This window comes from Haliotis cracherodii, unplaced genomic scaffold, assembly GCF_022045235.1.
Source record: "Haliotis cracherodii isolate W230 unplaced genomic scaffold, xgHalCrac1.p SCAF_20, whole genome shotgun sequence".
NCBI classification, from domain to species: domain Eukaryota; kingdom Metazoa; phylum Mollusca; class Gastropoda; order Lepetellida; family Haliotidae; genus Haliotis; species Haliotis cracherodii.
This window is the reverse complement of record NW_027266276.1, coordinates 11,336,685-11,361,070: the sequence shown is the minus strand read 5'-3', so window position 1 is coordinate 11,361,070 and position 24,386 is coordinate 11,336,685. Positions and strand designations below refer to the sequence as shown.

The window sequence follows — 24,386 nt, the reverse complement described above, 5'->3', positions numbered from 1 at the left end:
TGGCACTCCTTCATCATGTACATATACATATATATGCTCTCCGTCTCTGCCTCATGGCACTCCTTCATCATGTACACGTACATATATATGCCCTCCGTCTCTGTCTCATGGCACTCCTTCATCATGTACATGTACATATATATGCTCTCCGTCTCTGTCTCATGGCACTCCTTCATCATGTACATGTACCTATATATGCTGTCCGTCTCTGCCTCATGGCACTCCTTCATCTTGTACATGTACATATGTATGCTCTCCGTCTCTGTCTCATGGCGCTCCTTCATCATGTACATGATTGTACATATATATGCTCTCTGTCTCATGGCACTCCTTCATCATGTACATGTACCTATATATGCTCTCTGTCTCTGTCTCATGGCACTCCTTCATCATGTACATGTACATATATATGCTCTCCGTCTCTGCCTCATGGCACTCCTTCATCAGGTGAATAAGCATATACCTGAAAACATTGTGTTCCCCCTAATAAAGAAGTTGACATGATATATTCTCTTCCTTACGTATATGCCCTGTTGCTGTTAGAACACATAGAAACATGCTAATTAAGTGAGATCCTTAAGAGTAGATATTGTAAATAGGTTTTTAAATTTTGTTAACGATTATTTAATTTGTTCATGAATACACGCACACGATGTTAGTAATCGCAATTCATTGTAGCTGTTTCTCTTTTTATGCTGATTGACTAATATCATCAGTAGAATCTCTTTTTATAATTTGATCAGTTTACTCTTTTATACACAATAAAACTTGCCTAAGTGAAAGTTGTATTTTATTACAAAGTCGGACTAGTTACAGGTGAATCTACAATCCTTTTTCTCGTTACGGATGCACGAGTGTAAAAATTGGCGATGTGAACGACCTACATGTACATTTATGTATCTGTTTTCTAACCCTCCTGTATGCTGTGATGACACTGTCCTATTCATTGATTCTGCAACTGAACTCCGGAATACATTAGATTTGTTTAAACGTCATTACAATATCTAGAAATTATACGTAAACCTGAAAAAATTAAAGTTTTGATCTTTGGAAGCGGGCCGTCCAAAAACAGTTATCTTTTTATTTGAAGAATACGGAACTTGATATGTAAACAATCATACGTACTTAGGTGATATGTTTAGTAGAAAAATAAATTTCAAGCCAGCAATAAAATGTTTATCGGAGAGGGCATCTAAAGCAATGCTCTGTCTTCAAAAAAAAACATCGAGAAATTTTAACATTCCCTTGGATTGTTTACTTAAGGCTTTTGATGTAATGACCATACCAATATTTTATTTATCATATGCCTGTTAAAAATGGGCATATGAAAATATGAACATAATTGAAAAGACCCATCTTAAATTCCTTAAACTAGCATGGGGTCTTAGAAATGGGACCCCAAAGTTTATGGTTTATGGAGAACTAGGTAGAATACCTTTATCGATTTATGCAGCTGAACGGGTAGTTAACTTTTGGCAGAAGCTGTGTAAACCCGGACCTGCACCGAAACTATCGCAAATTATTTATAATTTTGCTCATTTGCACGTTTTATCTATTAATGAAAAAAATTCCTGGACAAGAAATGTGAGGCAAAAACTTAATAAGTGTGGTCTGTCCTATGTATTTTATGACCCACAAAGCGTTTCCAGCCAGTGGGAACTGCTCAGATAGAAAAAAACTTAAAAAATCAGTTTTATCAAAATTGGAGATCTGACGTCGAGAGAAGTTCAAAAGGGTATTATTATAAATATTTAAAATATATCTCGTCATTTGAAAACTTTCTTCTCCTATCTAAACAAATTTATTATCCTATTCTAAAACATAGAACCTGTAACCATAATCTACCTGTCGAAGTTGGCCGTTGGCTGGGTATAGATAGAGAATTGAGGACCTGTAAACTGTGTATGTCGCCAGCTATAGCCGATGAATTCCACTATCTGTATAAATGTGAAGCGTTCCGTGAATCTAGATCTTAACTTATCTCAAATAAATATACGCAATTCTCGAATGTAATAAAATACAAGAAAATGTTGAGTACCAGAAATGTGAAAGAAATAAAGAACCTTGCAAATTTCATTATTATGTATAATAGATAAGTACCTGGGTGTAACTGGGTATATGTCTGTTTGTTTATATAAGTGTTTCTGTTTAAATATTCGTACAGATCTTCAAGCAGAATGTTTATCGCCAAATATTTGTACGGTATAACCGACATCTTGTTAAATATTAATAAGGTTTACGTATAGGTTGACTGTTGTTATTGATAAACCGATGCGGAGTCGGAGGTATCTCGATCAAATGAAACTGAGTGCAAGTGAAGGACACTAATCAATAATACCACACATACCCAGTAGAGATGATACATACCTATAAAATGACAATTTATATATAACACTATGTGGTTTCATAATATTTATATATGTATTGTTGTTATTTTTTGTAATATATAAATGATATTATATGTATCTCCGAAAGTAGAGCGGAGAACATCTATCTATCTATCTATCTATCTATCTATCTATCTATCTTATATATATATATATATATATATATATATATATATATATACTGTTACTAAAATCTGGCAGTTGTTTTCATCTGGTATGGATAGTTGATCCGTCTCGTCATACATTTTACGATTATTACCCCATCGAATAACTGGCATCATATATTCCAGAAGAGAGTTTAGTTTCTTTACTTTATTATCTACATGTACTGTTAAGTGTGATAGATACTTACATCGCTGTATCACAGAAAGCAGAGCCGAGAACATCTAAAAATGTAATTAGTACACAGAGAATTGTTACATATTCCTGCTTGAACAAAGGTCCTACATGTTTGCTGTAACTGATTGTCCACATGCACAGTCTCGGCTGACTAAGCTCCCATCTCCCATCAAGCCAGATCTACTTCTCAAGCATAATTTAATGTCCGAAGACATTTGGAATGACATGAATTAAAAATAAATTCGTTTTATAATCATATTTAACAAACCTACGTGTATTTTTACAGAATTAAAAAATACACCCGTTCTAGATTTCGTTCGAATAGACCAGGATCATGCAACTCGGTCGCGATGATCGAGGGTCGTATACGACTATAAAGTGAATACAATTACAATGTACATGTATATGTATTAATTTGAACTGCATTATATATATTCATGATAATCAATTATTCTCGATCCTTTTTCGAATGAACACATTGTGAGTCTAAATCTGCAAGATGACAGACACAATCCTTCTTTCTACAATGCAAACAATAAAAGAGACAACAATTGAATAATCTATGTGTAGTACATCATTTTGATATCGTTCAATCTATTGTACTTAACATTTAAAGTCATTTCAAAGTTTCAAGGAGTACTTTAATGGTCTTGTATTTTTAATGAAATTAGAATATGAATAGTGAAAAACAGTCCCCATATGGGATGTGCATGTATAACTTGTCTTCATACACCACGCTTGTACCGACGCCCTGGGGTCATAAAACTAATTGGTCGCATAAAAGGGGCAGTTAGTTTCGCAGATACTCCGATGACATTTTACAGAAGAAGAAGAATAAGAAGAAGAAGAAGAAGAAGAGGAAGAAGAAGAAGAGGAAGAAGAAGAAGAAGAGGAAGAAGATTCTATTATAGTGTCACCCGCTGTACATAAAATGACAAGGTAAGAATATAAAAATTCAGCGGCCGGCCAAAATGGCCCACGGGACACTAAACAACTCATATAAAACAATATTTTATATATGTACACACAACATTTAATAGTAATTATGAAAATAACATCCATAATAGCCCCCGTACAAGCATCCTTTATACACACAACCACATCCCGCCCTTCACTCACAGCAGCTTACTCAAACCACTCAAACACACCCGCTCACTCAAACACACCCGCTCATTCAAACACATCCAAACCCTCTGCGTATTCACCGGCGAAGCTTTCCAAAAGTTTTACAAACATTCTGCGTAGTACCCGCAGAAGAAATTTTGAGAAATAAAGTAAAAAGCTTTTGCGTTGTTATGTACCACTATCACCAATACCACTACTACCACTGCCGCCACTAGAAACACAGACAGGGTGCCATTGTACAAAACAACCTTAGCGCTACGACTGTCGTAAGTCTATGTTAAGGTGTGGGAGTTACAATCCCCTAAGCGATAAGACCGCTTTATACAGCGACATCCAGGTCTGTAAGGCCCTTTGTCATAAATAAATAAGCTGTTGGTCTCAAGAGGTAGGGAAACATGATTGAACACATTGTGAGACTAAATCTGCAAGATGACAGACACAATCCTTCTTTGTACAATGCAAACAATAAAAGAGACAACAATTAAATAATCTATGTGTAGTTAGAAATTAGAATATGAATAGTGAAAAACAGTCACCATATGGGGTGTGCATATATAACTTGTCTTCATACACCACGCTTGTACCGAAGCATACCAAGATCCTCTAATTCTCAAGGGTCTCAGGAGGTAGGTACAAACTGTCCGACTGGGGAACATTTGACCGTAGCTCTGGTAAAATGTGTTTTTACACAATTTACAAACCCGTCCCAGCCCTAATGTCAAAGATTGAGAATTCACAAGAATTGCAATAGACTCTCCTTTGTCCACATAAATGATACACTGGTGCCGTTGTGGGGACACGAATCGACTTAAAAAACAAATCAGCTTACAATACCTTCCGCGTTTCAAAAGGTACCGTTTTAATTATTGAATAACAATTTGCTTATCATGTCTTTCAGTTACACTTGAAAGGATTCGTCTCAAATAAGTAAACCCATTCAAATTCGCTCTTAAAGTCCCACCTCCCATGACGGACACATTGGATGCACACACCATGCCGGTTTGACTGCAGATTTGGGTATGGATATTGTAAGAAAAAGTAAAGAAAATTAACTGTGATGTGCTCCAATGTGTGCGCTCATGTAAGCTATATAATACAGGGAAGGGGGCCTAGTGGTTAAAGCGTTCGCTCGTCACGCCGAAGACCCGGGTTCGATTCCCACATGGGTACAATGCGTGAAGCCCATTTCTGGTGTCCTCCGCCGTGATATTGCTGGAATATTGCTAATAACGGCGTAAAACCATACTCAACCACTCACATCTAATTGGGTGAACTATTTCTTGAATCATTTACTATTTGCTTTGGAGACGACCCCCCTCTTATTCAGGAACAACATGACACCAGCATCACCAGCATCACTGATTTCGAGAACAATGGAGAACGTGAATTACATTTCTTATCGAATCAACAGTTTCACACACGGCCATGTTAGCTGCGTTGGTTGAAACATCACACTATAATTATATATCATGGCGCGTTCTATTGAAAGTTTGGCATGTAAATGTGGGTAGTGTTTGTTTTTCTCCACTAGTTTAGTTCGTGAAACGTTTGACAGTCCTGTTAATTTTGTTGAGGGTTGGTGGGGAATGGGTCTATTTATATCGACAGCTGATTATTTTAATCATAATACTGGGAACACAATTTTTTCTCAGTGATGAACTTGATTGTTAATCTACGTTTTCACGATGCACATTATTCCTTATGTATTCACAATGTATCCACAATGGATTGACAATGGATTGACATGTCATCGATACCAATAAGCTCGTGGGTTCTCGTGTTAATTACTTTCCCCATGATGATCAATAGACGACAAGTCGTATATTCAATACACGGCACATGCAAGTGGTTCGTTTCATTGTAAAAGGAAATGCCTTTTTCAAAAACTCGATACTTGTGTTTATGAACCAAAACAAAAGACAATATCGACCCAGGTCGACGTCGGTTTTGTTGGATTCGGAAAAACATGCCCTAATTTTGTGCTACCTATAATTATTTTGATTATCAATTGCGGTTCAGGGATAAGGAGAAATAAATATGACAGTCATGAAAGTAATTACATAAAATAAGTACATTAAACTAATTTTACACACATATTTAATGCAATCTTTAAATATAACTATGAGCAGAATTGGATTAAACCTTCTCCTTGTCAATTTCGTACGTGTAGCAGAACTTTCTCGTAACAACATGTTCCCAGCTCTATCATTAAAAAACGCGGACGGCAATGTGTATTATTTTATTAGAATATCAGAAACATCAGAAGCTGCCATCTTCACGTCGAGTCCCTGTTTAAATATCAGAAATATCAGAAGCTGCCATCTTCACTTTGAGTCCCTCTTTAAAATATCAGGAAAATCAGAAGCTAACATCTTTACTGTGAGTCCCACTTTAAATATCAGAAACATCAGAAGCTGCCATCTTTACTTTGACTCCCCCTTTAAAATATCAGAAACATCAGAAGCTGTTGACTTTGACTCCCCCTTTAAAATATCAGAAACATCATACGTAGACATCTTTACTTTGAGTTCCCCTTTAAAATATCAGAAACATCATAATCCGACATCTTTACTTTGAGACTTTCACTTACTGAGTTATAACTGCTGTGATCGAGCTATAACTCCACTGTAAGCAACCTGATTGGCACAGCTTTAATTATAGGGTTCTGACACTGAAGGAAGATGATCACTCATCCTTGGAACCGATCCCCCAATCATGAAATGTTTGTTTAGAATCTGTGATGGTGAACAGAGATGTATTTCTGGACCATGCGACCTCTCACATCGCTTTTACATCAAATAAAGAGAGGTCTTAAATATTTCATGTGTTATTCCGTGCCTGTACATATCAGTTCTTTTGAGAAATGATCAGAGACCTTGAAATGTCCATTGGGAGCGTCGCAAATGTTTGTCCGTTCACGCGCGTAACCTAAATGACGAAGCGTTTGGCCACTTTGAGACGATCATTGTTTCGAAGTCGACAAAAGAGAGTAAGTGAACGTGTATTTGGAAGGTTCCGACGCCTGAGTTGGCTGTCCGCCATGGAGCTGACAACATCCCGCGTGATTCTGTTCCTGTGTATCGTCGTCATCTGTAACGGCATCAACCCCACCACTATCCTGAATGCGGGTGGTTCATATAACAACATTCTACCGGGACATGGCTATGACTTGTTAAAAGTGCAAACACTCGAACATTGTCACAGAGTTTGTCTGTACTCGCCGAAATGTTTGTCTGTAAATTGGAACATGAAAACAAGGTTTTGTCAGCTGAACTCGGAAGACGTCGGTCCTGGAGCCCCTCTGATGCCGTCCACGGGAGACGTGTACGTCCCTGCACTGAACCCCAACACCCAGGTATGCCATTTGATGAGTATATTTCACTCCATCATTATTTTCATATTGTCCCGAATGGTCCCGCCCTGGTTGGTTGGGTTGGTTGGCTGGATGGTTGTTTGGTTGGTTGGCTAGTTAGTTGGTTGGTTAGTTCCAACATTCAGGTATGTTAGATGTATGAAGATATTTAATCAATTACCTAAAATTCATCCCAGAATATACCAAATTCGGATATACCGAACTCAAAGGACACTTGAAAATATGTTCGTAATATCCGAAAATAGATATTCACAAGAACAAGAGCATTTGTAACCATTGCTCGGGACCCCTGAAGATCCGGGGTAGACTTAGTTGAAGCATGTCATCGATCCCAAATGCCTGGATCGATACTCATGATGTCAATCACTGGATTGTCTGGTCGACACAAGATTATTTAAAGACCGCCGTTATATAACTGGATTATTGCTGAGTGCGGCGTTAAACAACAGACCAACCAAATAATCATTGCTCGGAATACAAATTAGTTCGATTTATCCATCTTACGATAACCGTAGTTAACATCCATTCCCTCCCATCAGACGTCGACGCTTCAAATGCCCCAGTTGTCAAAAAAAGATATGACAAATGGCGTGTGTAATTAATGGAAGGGTACCCTAACATCACTCTGTTGAACTGGGCCCTGGTTTTTGCTGGTATGTCGCTTTATCCGACTTCGTAAAACCCGGTGTTCACCAAAGGGGTATTAAGCTCAACGATCGCCGAACAATACTGATTGGTGTGAGAGTACCTGGTCGGCCCTTGAGACATACACTACCGAGCAAAAGAAAGTATCCACCCATGCTTCATCGTGGCTAAAATGAAACAAGCATGAAATGATTATTCGATGGTGATGTAAATTATTTGATATGGGTATCACCGTCGCGTTTTGGACCTTCAGTTTACCGTGTTTCGGCGACTGTTTTCAACCTAGTAACGTCTTGATAATGTTTGGCAAATATTTGTTCAGTCAAATCCAATCTTCAAGTCAAAATATCTTTTGCCGTCAGTTAATATCAAGTGACGCTGATTCCGTTATCTAACGTCGCAGTTGGGATCCTTAATTGTTTTCGCTGATCATCAAATTTAAGTTTTATAAAACATTTTAACAATAAATACGTGAGTGTTTCGTGGTTTCAATAACAGGTTTAGAGAACGGATGGTCAAGTGGTCAAACAGTATACTCGTAGTTAGTTACCCTTATCTAGTACAAGGAGACACACACACACACACACACACACACACACACACACACACACACGTTATATAAGTGCAATAATCTTGGACGCGACGTTATACCCAATTTCACCTCACGCGCGTAATTAAGCTGCAAGCAGTAATGCCGACATAGCGGCGTTGAATCCAAGTCAGTCACTCTGTGACATGTAACAATGAACCTCACGCGCGCATGTCGATACTTGGTAACCTTATCATGTTACAATCTCCGGGGTAGAATAGGTCTTCAGCAACCTTACATATTGAACACAGAAACGTTTAATATTTATATTGCTTTCTTTAGTTTTCATGTTTTTCAATTTATACAACTTAACCGAAATTGATCTTGTCGCTATGCTACGTTGGTGTAGGAACAGGCAATGTGAAAAACACAAGAAAACAAAAGTCTTTACGGCCATTTGTCATGCCACGCCTTTCAAATGTGCAACGCGAACGTGCCATCGGCATGTTGCAGACGGGAACGTCCGTAGCTGAAGTCGCAAGGACGATGGGTTGTAGTCGACGGACTGTTGATGATTTACAGACGCTGTCTACAGCAAACGGGTACCACCGTTGATCGCCCTCGGCCAGGTCGACCACGTGTGACGTCACATGCAGAGGATCGTCATATTGTCTTACGTCACCTCCGTAACCGATTTTTGACGGCTACATCAACCAGAAATGAACTGTTTAGGCGTAGACTGAGTGCGCAAACTGTTCGAAACCGTCTGAGAGTTGCTCACCTTCAAGCACGACGGCCATACTGCGGGCCGATTCTGACTCAATTACACAGACGTCAACGTCAATTGTGGGCACAGCGACATTTAGAGGAAATGGACTCAGAGAAATTGGAATCAAGTCGTCTTCAGTGATGAATCCCGATTTAATCTTCGATCTGCTGATGGTAGGGCGAGGGTGTGGAGGCGCCGTCATGAACGTTACGCCCAGTGCGTGTACAGGAAGTTGACAGATTTCGAGGCGGAAGTGTCATTGTGTGGGGTGCTTTCTGTGGCAATGTACGTTCCAGGCTTCTTGTCATCCGTGGCAACCTCAATGCTGCTGCTTACCGCTACCAGGTACTGGCACCAGAACTTCCGCCTTTTATGGCAGCACAGGGACCCGGTTTTATCTTCCAACACGACAATGCCAGACCCCACACAGCAATTTTGACAAGCAATTTCCTTCAGAATGCGGGAGTCAACGTCATGGACTGGCCGTCAAGGTCTCCCGACCTCAATCCCATCGATCACGTCTGGGATGCTCTTGGCAGAAGTCTGCGCACTCTCCAGAACCAACCACAGAATTTGCAAGATCTTGGCACCATTTTGCAGCAACAATGGCGTCGTCTTCCCAATCATGCGTTCACAAGCATCACAAGGTCCATGCGGAGGCGTTGTGTGGCAGTTGTCAACGCACATGGTGGCCATACACGCTACTGAACTTGCGTGCCATCAGATTCTCGTCCTTGGGACTTATGATTTAAACTGTTGATGTTATTACCGAATACCGTTGGTGCTTGGAACAAATTATGGTTACCACCGTTAATTAAAATCCTTCTTTGGACATTAATGATTAAAAATTACCTTCTCTGATACATTTGTCCGTTGTATATCATATATGGGATTACTTTTTAAAATGTGAAGTTTTTAATTTGAGTCAGTTTATTTCATTGCTGAGGCAAAAGCTATTCCAACAGGGTCTAAAAGTAAACAATTCATCATTTTTTTCCGATTCAAACATTTAACAATGCATCCCTTAATCACCCATATATACTTGACATTTTCTATATTAATGATCGTTCTACTGGCCATTACTACGTCGTCTTTTATTGGTTACCCAGCCATATCAGCATTGTGGGCAATACAAAAGCTGAGGCTGCCCTTGATAAGTCTGTCTGTGAAATTCTGATTCCATACTCTGATGATAAATCTTGTATCACTGGACATTTAATGCAGACCAACCCTAGGTTACACTCTAGTGGAGCCGGTCCAGACATGACGAAATTGTTTTGTGACGATGTTGTATTGGCCACAGTCGTTATACCCACGAATATTTATTGAAAGGCGAAGATTCTGCGTCCTTTGTGATGTGATGATCAGTCAGGCATATTTTGCTTGACTGTGTAGACCTTTCTCTCACAAGGGATAATTCAACGTCTTTTAATTGATCTATTTAATAATAATAATAATAATAATAATAATAATAATAATAATCCTTTAAGCTTTTTGCTTAGCAAAGAGGAAGGTTATCATCCTGGACCTCCTCAGCACAGATCCCCAACACCCCTTACTCACCTCCTTTACATGGATGACCTTGAACTTATTACCAATGGAGGATCCACACTCAAAAAACAGATTCTCCTTGTCGAGTCCTTTTCTAATGATATCGGCATGTCCTTTGGACTCGACAAATGCAACATTCTTCATCTGAAACGTGACAGGGTAGAAGAGGGAGGATCAGTCAGTTTAACTGGAGAAGGAGTTATTGACCATCTCGTGGAAGGTCAGGCCTATACATACTTAGGGATGCAGATTAGGGACAAACTCCAGAATGCCCCTATCAAGGAAAGACTTCGAGCAGTGTACAAATGTAGGCTTAAGAAAATGTGGAGTTCAGAGCTGAACCCTCGCGACAAAGTAAAAGCTATAAATACGTATGCTGTACCCGTCCTTTCTTATTCCTTCGGTGTTGTTGATTGGACGAAACAAGAAATTCAGGGTATTGACACCCTCACACGAAGAATCATGTCAGACAATTGATAGATCCCACCACCCTCGCTCATCCCTCAATCGCTTATATTTACCAATCATTATGGGAGGACATGGTTTGATTAACGTTTGGGCCCTTAATGATAGAATTGTTTTGTGCACTTTTGCACACATTTATTTGTCTGACGATTCTCTTGATGAAAACACGGCATTCCACAGTTCTCTAAAACGAGCCAAGGATGTGGGACATAATCTCAATGTCGGTGTTGATTTTGTTGATGGTTCTGTACTGCTGGACAGTACAGAAATGAGTGTCAACCAAGCGAGGTACCATATCAAGTCGTCCCAGACCACTGCATCGAGTTTATGTGCAGTGTGTTGAGAAGATCAGCAATCCTGCAGAGTCCTTCGCCTGAAAAGTGAAACTGAAAGCTTTCTGTTCGCTGCTCAGGATCAGTCACTTCCCACTCGAAACCGTCAATGTGTGATTTTTCATCAAAATGTAAACATGAAATGTAGATTATGTAATGAATTTAATGAGACTGTCCAACACATTGTCAGTGGATGCCCAGCTTTGGCACAAACCCAGAATTTTAAACGACATGATGGTGTAGCCCGATCGTTATTTTTTTATTAAGTCGTCGACATGCTTGTGGTTTTGACACAGAGGTCCACCCATAGTACGACCCGGAATATGTAGAGGGCGTCATGGAAAATGATAAATACAAAATTCTTTGGAATAGGTCCGTTTATAGCCTTAGACGTATCCAGGTCAACAAACCGGATCTTGTCCTAAATCTAATGAAATCATTTATATAATTGAATTTTTTCTGTCCCCTTTGACACTAATGTGATTGACAAGATTGAGGAAAAACATGGCAAATATACGGACCTCGATTTCGCTTTGCATCCCAAGTACCAAGTTGTCCGACTCCCCATTGTTCTCGATGCCTTTGGTTTGGTACCTCCCAAAACGTTCCGGTTGGGTTTGACTAGGCAGCGCTTCGTGGGAGAAGTCCCATTCGCGGTCTGGGCTGCGTGTAGAGGGGGCAAGGGCCCTGAGCTGATGATGAGCCTAACAAGCCTGACTGTGGCAGGATCACCAAAACGCTCTTTGCTGCATTTAAAAAAAATAAATCTGTAAATAATAATAATAATAATAATAATAATAATAATAATAATAATAATAATAATAATCCTGTTTTTGTAAAGAAATAGAAATATTTGAAAAAACCCCGAATATTTGAAATGTGTTTTAAATAAATATTATGTTATTACCAACTGAGATTATGGGATGGGGGGCGGGGGTGGATGCTAGATGCTGAGGTTTTAGTTGTGTAAAACAATGTTTCCCCTCTGGTGGCATGCGAGTCCGATCTAAATAAAAGAATGTAATATCAACGAGTGTTGTTTTATCCTCTTGTTATTTAGTTTCTAATATCGGCTAGCACTACAAACAACCACTGGTGACCAGAGTGTGGCATAAATCATGCAGGAACCAGACATACTGTTTGGCCCAATGATCCCCAGGGTGAGTGAGTGAGTTTTGCGCCGCTTTTAGCCATATTCCAGCAATATCAAAGCAGGGGGACACCAGAAATGGGCTTCACACATTGTACCCATGTCGGGAATCGAACCCGGGTCTTCGGCGTGACGTGCAAACGCTTTAACCACTAGGCTAGCCGAACGCCCCCGTGATCCCCAGATAGGTGGTCTCACTTTGGTGACTGATGGTCTAGAACCTGTTTTCTAATTGGACGTAATCTATTGTATATTGACGTGTTATTATTTTTTTACCTTTTTATATTTTAAATCTGTTATGTATCTTACTGTTGTACTGTCCTTTGTCGACATATATGTTATAATGCGTACCCTTTTCTCGACGTTATATGGCTGCAATATTAGAAAGTAGAGACAATTTATGGACAACTTCTTTAATTACTGTAAAGGCGACGTTTCGGTATAGATTCTCATGTCGTTGTCAAGCAAGACTGACTAAGTGGGTAAGAGGTCGCCTTCTGCCTCAGCAATTTCGGCTGACCTGTCCCTCTTTGGGACTTAAGTGTGTGATCAGGGTACACATGTTTTGCGAGTTTTGGTTTTCATAGAATGTCTGTTTTTGTATTGATTTGATTTCTATTTTTTAGTATATTGATATCATTTTATTTTTATCTTTTGCTGCTATGTTTATATTCGTTCGAGTAGCTGTCCATCTCTCAGAAATAGAGTTAGTTTGGCCTTCGCTATTGCATCTCTTGGTTTTAGGAGATCTATGACAGAGAGCGGATCTAACTGCAATTCTTGTTTTAGTCATAATTTACAAAGAAGACGCAATTTCTGGATAAAAAACTTCTTTAATTACTGTAAAGCCGACATTTCGGTATAAATCCTTATACCGTTGTCAAGCAAGAGTGAATGAAGAACATGGAACAGTATATACATAGTAGGTGGAGGATTAACAGTAGAGGACTCACAGTAACAATAGTTGTACACGAGTGGGATAGGTAGAGTACTGATAACAGAAGGATAATACTGTAACAACATGATCATGATGGACAGAGAGCGCATGAAATAGAATTCATTAGCTTCCACCTCCTGTGTTCTCGTTAACTGATGTGAAGCCCATTTCTGGTGTCCCCCGCCGTGATATTATTGGAATATTGCTAAAAGCGGCGTAAAACCATACTCATTCGTTCATTCATTCTCGTTAACTGATTTAGTCATATCACTGAACATTGATAAACAAAGATCTGTATCGCTATGAATGAACACACGCTGTGCTGATCACAGCTGGTGACATTCTTATCAATGATGAAATAACGCAGTTGCTAGGTCTATGAACGAACCAGCACTTGTCTGTCATTATGGCCGTCAAAGCTATCTGACATGTTTTTTTATCAACTGGTAATGAAGCTACACTTTGTCCAAAATGTTTTTTATGCACAAAAAAGCGCTGTCCATTTGAATGACTTTTTGCGTATGATGTTTGTGAATATATGTGGTTTTCCCCCTCCCTGTTCTGAAACATCTTTGTAAATGTAACTGATAATGCATTCTTAAGTAAGGACACATTAATATACTTCCAGTCATGTGAGGAAGTCTACATGAAAATAACATGCTAATGCTAACGTTTTATACCACTGATTCAAGTTTGCACTCGTGCACACGCTACATGTATAACCTCATGATAACATTAGGGCAAATATGTCAAAAACGGGTACCGTTCAGTATCAGAAAACAACGGTAACGGAAAACTAACAAGTATAACCAAGAACACATTAAGAATGTTGTTTTGCATACCAAGTGACTGAACATTATTATGATTCCTGATGTGAATTTGTGTTCTATTATTTGTTTGGTGTTGCTAATGCAATTTCAATTCTTTATGCTCAAAGTGTTGACAAATTATGACATATAGAACCTTGAGGCAATGTGGCAAGATTTGTTGGTTTGTTTGTTTGTTGTTTAACGCCGCACTCAACAATAGTCAAGCTATATGACGGTGGTCTGTAAATAATCGAGTCTGGACCAGACAAACCAGTGATTGACATCATGAGTATCGATCCAGGCAATTGTGATACGATGACATGCATCAACCAAGTCAGCGAGCGTAACCACCCGCCCCCGTTAGTCGCCTCTAACGACAAGCATAGTCGGCTCTTACGGCAAACATGGGTTGCTGAAGATCTATTCTACCGCGGATCTTCACTGGTCCATGAAACTTGCCAAACACAAGGGTATAGTTTTATGTAGGCATATATTAACTACTGCCAGTTAGCTCAAGTTGGACAAATACTGTTTTGAGGTTTGAGACTGAAACAGTCAACATTTTATCAGATGTGAAAGTTCTCTCACATTGCCTGTTCCTACACCAACGTAGCATAGCGACAAGATCAATGGTCAACTATAACATTCAGAGTAAGAAGCATGGAAAAACTTAACGGTCGTGTCATTTATGTGACTTGAATCAGGTGAATAATGTGCCATTAATATTTCATGATATTTTCCGGTGTTGTGTTCATGCTCAATCAAAGTTCCAAATCGATATTATGTCTTTGTAAACAGTATAAACGCTGTAACAGACGCCAAAGAACCTTGAGACTTTCGTTGCCACAACAAAACAATCCTTTTACGGGAAATATGTACAATTCTATTGTTTGCCGATTGCACACAGCGTTCAAGTTGACGCCATGATCTATTTATCTGTGTGTATTCTTAAAGCCAAACCACAGTGGTACAGTGTCAACAAGAAGTGTTTTAATTACGCCACACTTAAGTGTATTTAAGTGGAAACCTTCAACCCAATAAGTAAGTAAGTGAGTATGGTTTTACGCCGCTTTTAGCAACATTCCAGCAATATCACGGCGGGGGACACCAGTAATGGGCTTCACACATTGTACCCAAGGGCCTTCGGCGTGGCGTGCAACGGCTTTAAGCACAAGGCCATCCGACCGCCCCTTTAACCCAATAAATAACGTGAAACTTACACCGAGAAATGGTCATTGCTGATGGGCTCTCTGCTGTATAGTTGTCATTTCCGTTTTGGTTTTCTCAAACAAAACATCTTTGGAATCAGTGGCTTCCCGTGAAGATCCGGGATAGAATAGGTCTTCAGCAACCCATGCTTGCCGTAAAAGGTGACTATACTTGTCGTAAAAGGCGACTAACGGGATCGGGTGATCAGCCTCGCTGACTTGGTTGATACATGTCATCGATCCCAATTGCATTGATCGATGCTCATGATATCAATCACTGGATTGTCTGGTCCAGACTCGATTATTTACAGACCACCGCCATATAGCTGGAATATTGCTGAGTGCGGCGTTAAACAACAAACCAACCAACTAACAGGAATCAGTGGCGCTGCTTTTCAGGGTTGTAATCAGGCGAGGGTGGCCTTGCAGTAAAAGTGTTCGCTAAGCTCGCCGCAGACTCGAGTTCGATTCCGCATGTCGATCTCATTCCAGAGACGTAATCACATTTCTCGGTACATTGCGGATATTCTCAGGAAGACCGTATTTAACCAATTAAAGTAAACTAGGCCTTGTCCTATTGATAATGTGCGATATATCGACAGTTTCAGACACACATGATATCGTCACTATAAGTGCAATTGACTATATTTTTTTTGGTTCATTTTGGTCTGAACAAAAAAAAACGATGTGCATACTGGTCTTACAAAATTTCAATGCTTATAATAAATTCGACAACGAAAACATACAATAGTTTAACCAAAAACATTTGTTTATATCAAAGTAGGCAAAAATGACGAGATTGATAAACATTCCAGGTGTAGGAATACATACTGTGGCGTGACATAAAATCAGGTGATTGTTTAATTTATGCACATATCTTGACACGCTCACAAAGCCAGTAGCCAATTAACGGAGAGTAGAATCAAAACAAAGTTCATAATACCTGTCAGTCAAGGCAAGAGGCGAAAAGAACTGCAAAGGTCAGACTGTCACGAGCCAGAACAAATATGTCCGTGAGAAGGCGGCTGTTTCAAATGACATGGTCAGTTGCCGCCATATTCAAACATTAGTTCCCTGAGAACGGGAAGACGCAGTTGGAAAAATGCTAGTTACAAATAAACCCGAAGACATGAAAGTTGTGGATCTGAGGCACGTTTGCTGTTTCATTCCCTCTCGGCCTTCGGTCTCAAAGGGTTGTTCGGACAATGAATATGCATGAATTTCGCTAAATGACCTGTGCATGACGATACACGTGGGCAGAAAGGGAATTTCCTCGACTGTAAACATTGGGATTCCCCGACATTACGTAGTAATACAAGTAGTCCACTTCGGTGGACGTGGCTTAATTTTTTACATTCATTGGGAAATGAATTCAATAACACGTGATCAATTCAGCTAATCAGAATACAGGAATTTCAATGAACACAAGGAAAATTTGATTATTCAGAAATGAAACAGGAATATTACAAGCTTTTGTAGATGCGTAACTTGTATGAGGTACGTTCAATACTGTATTAGAGTAGTATCCACTCTTCATTCACAAAATAAATGTTTCTAACTTAAATCACAAATTAAAACACATACAGGTCGGTATGACGAGAGGGTAGAGTATTAAAAGTAACATTAAAAAAATAATTTTAAGGAAAAGTGACAAGTAAAAGCGAGAAATAGATTTTCTCATGACATACTCGTACAGGAACAATGTACCTATGTAGCCATGCTGCATTCCAGAAACATGTCTTCTATGAATAATAAACTAATAGTGAACGGTTTAGTAGAACTATCAACAGTGCAACTAGCTACATGTATAACAACCAGACTTTCACGAATTTCCTGGCCGGACCGGTTACAGCGACACAAGAGTGAATATACCAAATGCATTGACGATATTTCAGTAAGGGGTTTCTTTGTGCGTGGCGAGGATAGGTGAAATGGGATTTAACGTCGCGTAATCGGTTTACTCGTCAGAACTAATGCCGGTTTTAAAATGCTACCTAATGAGATACCATGACAGCAAGTGCCATCTTGAACGTCCTTTGGTATGGTGGAACCACCGACCTTCTGCTCTCCAAGAAGACCCTCTTTCCACTAGACCACAGAGGCGGTCCTTCATTGTACGAAGTTTTAAGGGTAGTTTATCAGATATGATGTCATGAATTTAATATTATTATTATATTTATAACAATAGTCATAGTTTTAGTCCTTGATTTCCTCGTTGTAAATGGAAATGATTTTATTATATATATGACCTTTCCAAGTGTGTGTTTGTGTGTGTATGAGTGTGTGTGTGTGTGTGTGTGTGAGTGTGTGTGTGTGTGTGTATGTATGTATGTATGTGTGTGTCTGTTTGTGTGTGTGTTTGTGTGTGTATGAGTGTGTGTGTGTCTGTTTGTGTTTGTTTGTGTGTGTGTGTGTGTGTTTGTATGTGTGTGTGTGTGTGTCTGTTTGTGTGTGTGTGTGTGTGTGTGTGTGTGTGTCTGTTTGTGTTTGTTTGTGTGTGTGTGTATCTGTTTTTGTGTGTGTGTCTGTTTGTGTGTGTGTGTGTGTGTCTGTTTGTGTGTGTGTCTGTTTGTGTGTGTGTTTAGTTGATAATATAGGGGAACGGTACATGGTCCCTGGAGCATTATTCTCTGTTATTGTGTTCTGTATGTACACACATGAACAGAATCTAGCACTTGAAAATAAGACCATTAAGATTCAAATTAGCTGTATAATGATCCCTATCACTATCAAATCTAGTTTATGATACGTACACACTACAATGACTTTGTTCTGCCATCTGCTGCAATATAGAGTTGTTAAATGCCGTGTACATAAGATATTACGGTGTGAAGGTATACAACAGGTGCTAGATATATTTAGCTCTAAACGTGCTTAGAGAAACGTAATGACATATAACACATGCCAGGATCTCCCGTTAAAAGATGGTACTTGTTGTTACCCTGTCTGGCGCTCGGCATTAAGGGGCTAAACAAGGACTTGTCGGCTCGGAGTCAGTATACTGTGTCTGAGTGGGGTATTCATGTTAAACTGCGGCATGATATCTCAGTGCGCTAGCACTATAAATCGGCATCAGTCCTGACTAGTACATGCAGCCACACACACACACACACACACACACACACACACACACACACACACACACACACACGTGCATGCTCGTCGCTATATAAGTGCAATAATCTTGGACGCGACGTTAAAACCAATTTCACCTCCCCTCACCAAGGATCTCCACATCCCAACATATAATCATGTTTTGAACAAAGCATGTTAAAAAAAAATGTGGAATATTGTTAGTGGTCTCATTCTATAGCTACCCCATCCCTTTCGCGCGTCAATACGAGGCACGCACGTTTACAGCAGATCTACTGTCGTAACAATCGTTATATCAAACTCACGCAGTGTCTTGGGGGAAATTAATCACAGTGCAATAAAATCAAGCTGAAGTCAGAAAAGAAATGTCGATGGTTGTGTGATACCATTAAAGTCTGTTAGTGATCAATCACATTTTCTTATTTGATAATATCGTTCAATTCAAACACATTTAGGTTTGGTTTGTTTGTTTGTTGTTTAACGCCGCACTCAGCAATATTCCAGCTATATGACGGCGGTATGTACATAATCGAGTCTAGACCAGATAATCCAGTGATTGACATCATGGGCATCGATCAACGCAATTGGGATCGATGACATGCATCAACCAAGTCAGCGAGCCTGACCACCCGATCCTGTTAGTCGCCTTTTACGACAAGCATAGTCGCCTTTTACGGCAAGCATGGGTTGCTGAAGACATTTTCTACCCCGGATCTTCAAACACATTTAGACATTACATTCTTGAATATTGTATAAGTTTTCTTTGATAACCTAAAACATTTACATACTAAACATTTCCCAAAAAGTTTTGGGTTTTGGGTTTTGGGTTTGGGTAGTGTGTGTGTGAGCGTGTGTGTGTCTCTGTGTGTGTGGTGGTGGGGGGTAGTGGGTGTAGGTGTGTGTGTGTGTGTGTGTGTGTGTGTGTGTGCGTGGTGGTTGTGGGGGGTAGTGTGTGTGTGTGTGTGTGTGTGTGTGTGTGTGTGTGTGTGTGTGTGCGTGTGTGTCTGTGTTTGTGGTGGTGGTGGTGGGTAGTGGGTGTGTGTGTGTGTGTGTGTGTGTGTGTGTGGGGGGGGGGGGGTAGTGTGGGGCTGGGGGGTATGCTTAGGGTGGGGACATCAAAACGCGTTTTAATGGATAAAACACTTTTTACAACGTAGTTACCAGTTAATCAACATGATTATAATTAGGCTCTGATGCTGAAATAATTTCATTTTACTTGAAAGAAGTTTAACCTCAAAGAACAAGCCTTACTGGGAAAATAAGGCCTCCCTACGTACATTCTACTTGATTGAGTCCAAGTACTCGTTTAACGGAGAAAGCGCCGCACATGAGATGGCGTCATCCAAGGTTCATGAACCTTACAATGCTCACGTGAACGCTCGATTTGAGGAACCAGTTATTCCCGAGATTGAGTATTGTTTTACGCCGCTTTTAGCAATATTCCAGCAATATCACGGCGGAGGACACCATATATCGGCTTTACACATTGTACCCATGTTGAAAATCGAAAACGGATCTTTGACCACTATGCTACACACCGCCCCTAGTCGTGTTTGGAAGGGTACAGGCACCAGATTGCTTTACTTCTAAAGTAGTTCGGGTGTGGACTTGGACAATATGTGTTCGATTCATCGAGTTATAACCACAAAGGTGCTTTCCTCGAAAGTCTAACAAATTGCAGGGAATCACATAGAATTTAGGTATATAGGATTATATTCGCTGTGCAGAGTTGCGTGCCTTGGGCACGCAAGAAGCCAATGATCGTGGGTTCGAATCCCGTTTCGCCCCGATTATGTTTCTTGGTTTGTCAGCACCACACCCGTGCTCGTGGGTTTCACCGACGTTGTAAACGTCTGAGACCTGCATCACTTTGAGCTTTCCTCCCACATTAAGCTGACACGCCGCGATATAACTGGAACACTGTTAAAAGCGGCGTTAAACCTAACTCACTCACTCCATATCTATTAATCATATTAATCAATCGGCCAGTCAAGTGTAAATCGATTTATGCCTTTCAGAATCACGCTTGCATACCAAGCCCGTGTGCATTTGGAGAGGTTTGTATCCCCGTGACGTCAACCACAAACTTCGTTTGCTTGCTTCCCGATGATCAAGTATCAACATTAACAACGGCTGTAACTGTTCCTACAACGACATCGGCTACGACTCCAACGTCAACGACGACACCCACAACGACTTCTACAACGACTTCGACAACGACTCCAACAACGACTCCGACAACGACGACAACAACGACTCCCACAACGACTCCCACAACGACTCCGACTCCAACAACGACTCCAACAACGACACCGACAACGACTCCGACAACGACTCCAACAACGACTCCGACTCCAACAACGACTCCAACAACGACACCGACAACGACTCCGACAACGACTCCAACAACGACTCCGACAACGACTCCGACCACGACAACAACAACGACAACAACAACGACTCCAACAACGACTACGACAACAACGACATCAACAACGACAACAACATCGACTCCAACAACGACTACGACAACAACAACATCAACGACAACAACAACAACGACAACAACAACTACGACGCCAGGTAGGGAAAATACACACAATAGATTTGATGTTAATATCTGTACTTTTGAACACCTACATATTATATACTCACACGCAAAAGAAACGCAAGTGGTTTTAAGCAAATGGGTAACAAACATGGAACCATAAATTGATACGAGTTTTAGCATGTAGTGAAGCCTGATGGTGTTATCAATATTTTTGGAAGCCCCGAGTAAAAACGCAACATAAAAAACGAATCGCCAAAACGCACCATTTCAATGAAAATGTGGGTATCATGCACCCATTTCTCGCGAAACCGAAAATGCACTAACTGTCACGAACTGTAGTGGGTATAAAACTGTGGCCGATTCTTGGACCTGCCACTCCTTGGTCAACAATGCCATGCCTAACTCAAATTCAGAGAAACCAGGCTATCGGACATTTGGAAGCTGGAGAGTCTGTCCAAGATGTTGCCCGTCATTTCAACGTTAATATAACCACAATTTACCGTCTCCTGCATCGATACAATGCTACACAGACCACAGATGACCTTCCTCGGAGCGGTCGTCCTAGGGTCACCACACCTCGACAAGATCGGCAGATTACCCGTCAACACCAGCGACATCCGTTCCTAACTGCAAGTGAAAGTGCTCGATAGACCATAGGAACACATAATCGACACATTAGCCGGGACACTGTGATCTGACGTCTCCGTTCCAACAACCTCAGATGTCGCCGACCAGCACGTCGTCCTGTTCTCCAACCACGGCATCGACAAGCACGACTTCAGTGGGCACAGGGTCATCACAATTGACGTCATCGTGAGTGGAGGCGTGTCATCTTCTCTGATGAAAGTCGCTTTTGTGTCTCCCTTGCAGACGGAAGAGTCAGCATTTGGTGGCGTTGAGATGATCGTTGAGACAGAAACGTTGTGGAAAGGGATCCATGGGGTGAACCTAGCGTCATGATATGGGCAGGGATTGGACTCAATGCGATCAGACCCCACGTTGGGATTGGACTCAATGCAATCAGACCCCACGTTGTTCCATTTTTTGGCACAACATCAGCAACACATTTTCCAGCAGGACAACGCTCGTCCCCATGTTGCCAGGGCTACCATGGCCTTTCTGCAAAAACACAACATCCGTGTTCTACCGTGGCCAGCCCTCAGCCCTGATCTGAACCCCATCGGTTCAAAGGCGTCTGCATAATGTGCGCCAAGTCCCTAAACTGCCGATGAACTACGCACGGCTGCTCTGGATATGTGCAGGAGGATCCCTAGGGCCTTCACAAATCGTCTGATCCACTCAATATACAGGAGATGTGTGGCAGTGATCAATGCTAATGGTGTTCACACCAGGTATTGACTGACATTTTGGGTATTGACCTGAAACTGTGTAAGCGCTTAACATTTGAAAAAAAAACAATTATGTCATCTGCCTTTTAATCCATTAAACTGTCTTCAGTCAATTTTTTGTCAATCTTGCCCTATTAGTATTTCTTGATTTTACTGTTGAAAATAAATAACATGTATACTGCATACTCGACTTGCGTTTCTTTTGCGTGTGAGTATATATATGTTTCGTTCAACAAAGGCCATTTCATGTCAGAAATTCAGTTTATTATTCGGTGAGAAAACGATATTCGAGACATGCTATTTCTTTGCCAATCCTATAAATAAATAAATAAATAAATATTGCGCCATATTAACCCACAAGCCCATTCTCCAAGCGCTACGATTTTCAATCTTAACTTACCTCTGTTGCAGATTGCTCGACGTATTCTAATTCCTTCAGCAGAATTCAGGGCTACGTGGTCTGGCTGCTTAACAACGTCAGCTACACCGGCGTCACCTCCGTATCTACGTGTGAAAGGTTCTGCGTAGAATACTCGTCTTTCACGTGCAAGAGTTATGAATATTATTATAGCAAAACATGGTGTTTCCTGCAATCCTTCGTGAAGGATGACGCTCCCAGCAGTGTATGGACAGAGGACCCGAGAGGAGATTATTTCGAACGTTTGCGCAATTGTGATATCCTTCCCACAAGCGCTTAGGTGGGCCCGTTTAAAGGAAGCCATCGACCGAAACCCAAAGGCTGGAAAGCCTAATGTAACACGTGACATAAATACGTCACGATGGAATAATACTTTTTCTGCGTGCTGTTTTAACTAAAAGTTTTCTTCTATTGTTATAACTACCTATTAGGCTCGTTTTAGTCCTGCACCATGACTGTGGAATATATATGTTTCATGAAAAAAATTCTAGCCAGCGCTATCTGGCTCTATGAAATCGGCATATATGGGGAATTTATATTTTATTTTCAGAGTCAAGAAGGATATTGTGTAATAAAAGAATTTCAGAGGATAAATGTAAGTCTAGGTCCGTTTAAAAATAGCAAGATAATGTAAGCCTCGTTTTGGGATTAAATAATCACCACATATTGTGAGTTTTAACGCTTCTTTCAATTATATTACAGTGTGTCAGTATTAATATGGGAGGAAGTGAAGTGATGTTGGCCTTTGACATATGACGTGTGATGTATGATAAGATATTGCTATGAACCTGCTTTGGGGAACATTGTGGTTAAGGCGTTCGAACGTCACACAGAAAACCCGGGTTCGATCCCCCACATGGGGACAATGTGTGAAGCCCATTTCTGGTGTCCCCCGCCGTGATACTGCTGCAATATTGCTAAAAACGGCATGAAACCATAGTCATTCACTTTGGGCGACAGAAGAACATATTTACATTATAGTCCGTTTGCTGCAATATCGTACCGATGAAATGCAAAGTGGATATAAATTCAAAAGCAGCAATTCGTCTAAAATGGCATGAAAAAGTTGTTTATTTTTCCAACTCATCACTATAATTTAAGATACTGTTATGAAGTAGAGAAAAAATAGTTTAACAAACTGACATGTAATGGTTGGTGATTTATCCAAAAGTGAGGATCTGAGCTTCAGCGAGGGACAGAGAGTTAAGTATCCAACTATCCGTTAACAACGATCCGTTAACAATTATCCGTTAACAACGATCCGTTAACAACGATCCGTTAACAATTATCCGTTAACAACGATCCGTTAACAACGATGATTTAACAACGAGATCAGGGTTCGATTCCCGACATGGG

General features: G+C 40.4%; 1 protein-coding gene across 1 annotated transcript; it reads left to right on the top strand.

Moving 5' to 3' along the window:
* Nucleotides 1-6,891: 6,891 nt before the first annotated feature.
* Nucleotides 6,892-23,903, top strand: LOC139470205 (integumentary mucin A.1-like). Its single transcript, XM_071252520.1, has 3 exons — nt 6,892-7,206; nt 20,731-21,295; nt 23,024-23,903. The coding sequence occupies exons 1-3, from the start codon at nt 6,892-6,894 to the stop codon at nt 23,308-23,310; spliced, it is 1,167 nt and encodes a 388-aa protein (XP_071108621.1). The 3' UTR covers nt 23,311-23,903.
* The last annotated feature ends 483 nt before the right edge of the window (nt 23,904-24,386 follow it).

Excerpts from the sequence above, each read along its gene's own strand:
- LOC139470205 (XM_071252520.1), top strand. The coding sequence starts at position 6,892 with ATGGAGCTGACAACATCCCGCGTGATTCTGTTCCTGTGTATCGTCGTC. Across the intron at positions 7,207-20,730 it reads CACTGAACCCCAACACCCAG|AATCACGCTTGCATACCAAG; the intron begins GTATGCCATTTG and ends TATGCCTTTCAG. Across the intron at positions 21,296-23,023 it reads AACAACAACTACGACGCCAG|ATTGCTCGACGTATTCTAAT; the intron begins GTAGGGAAAATA and ends CCTCTGTTGCAG.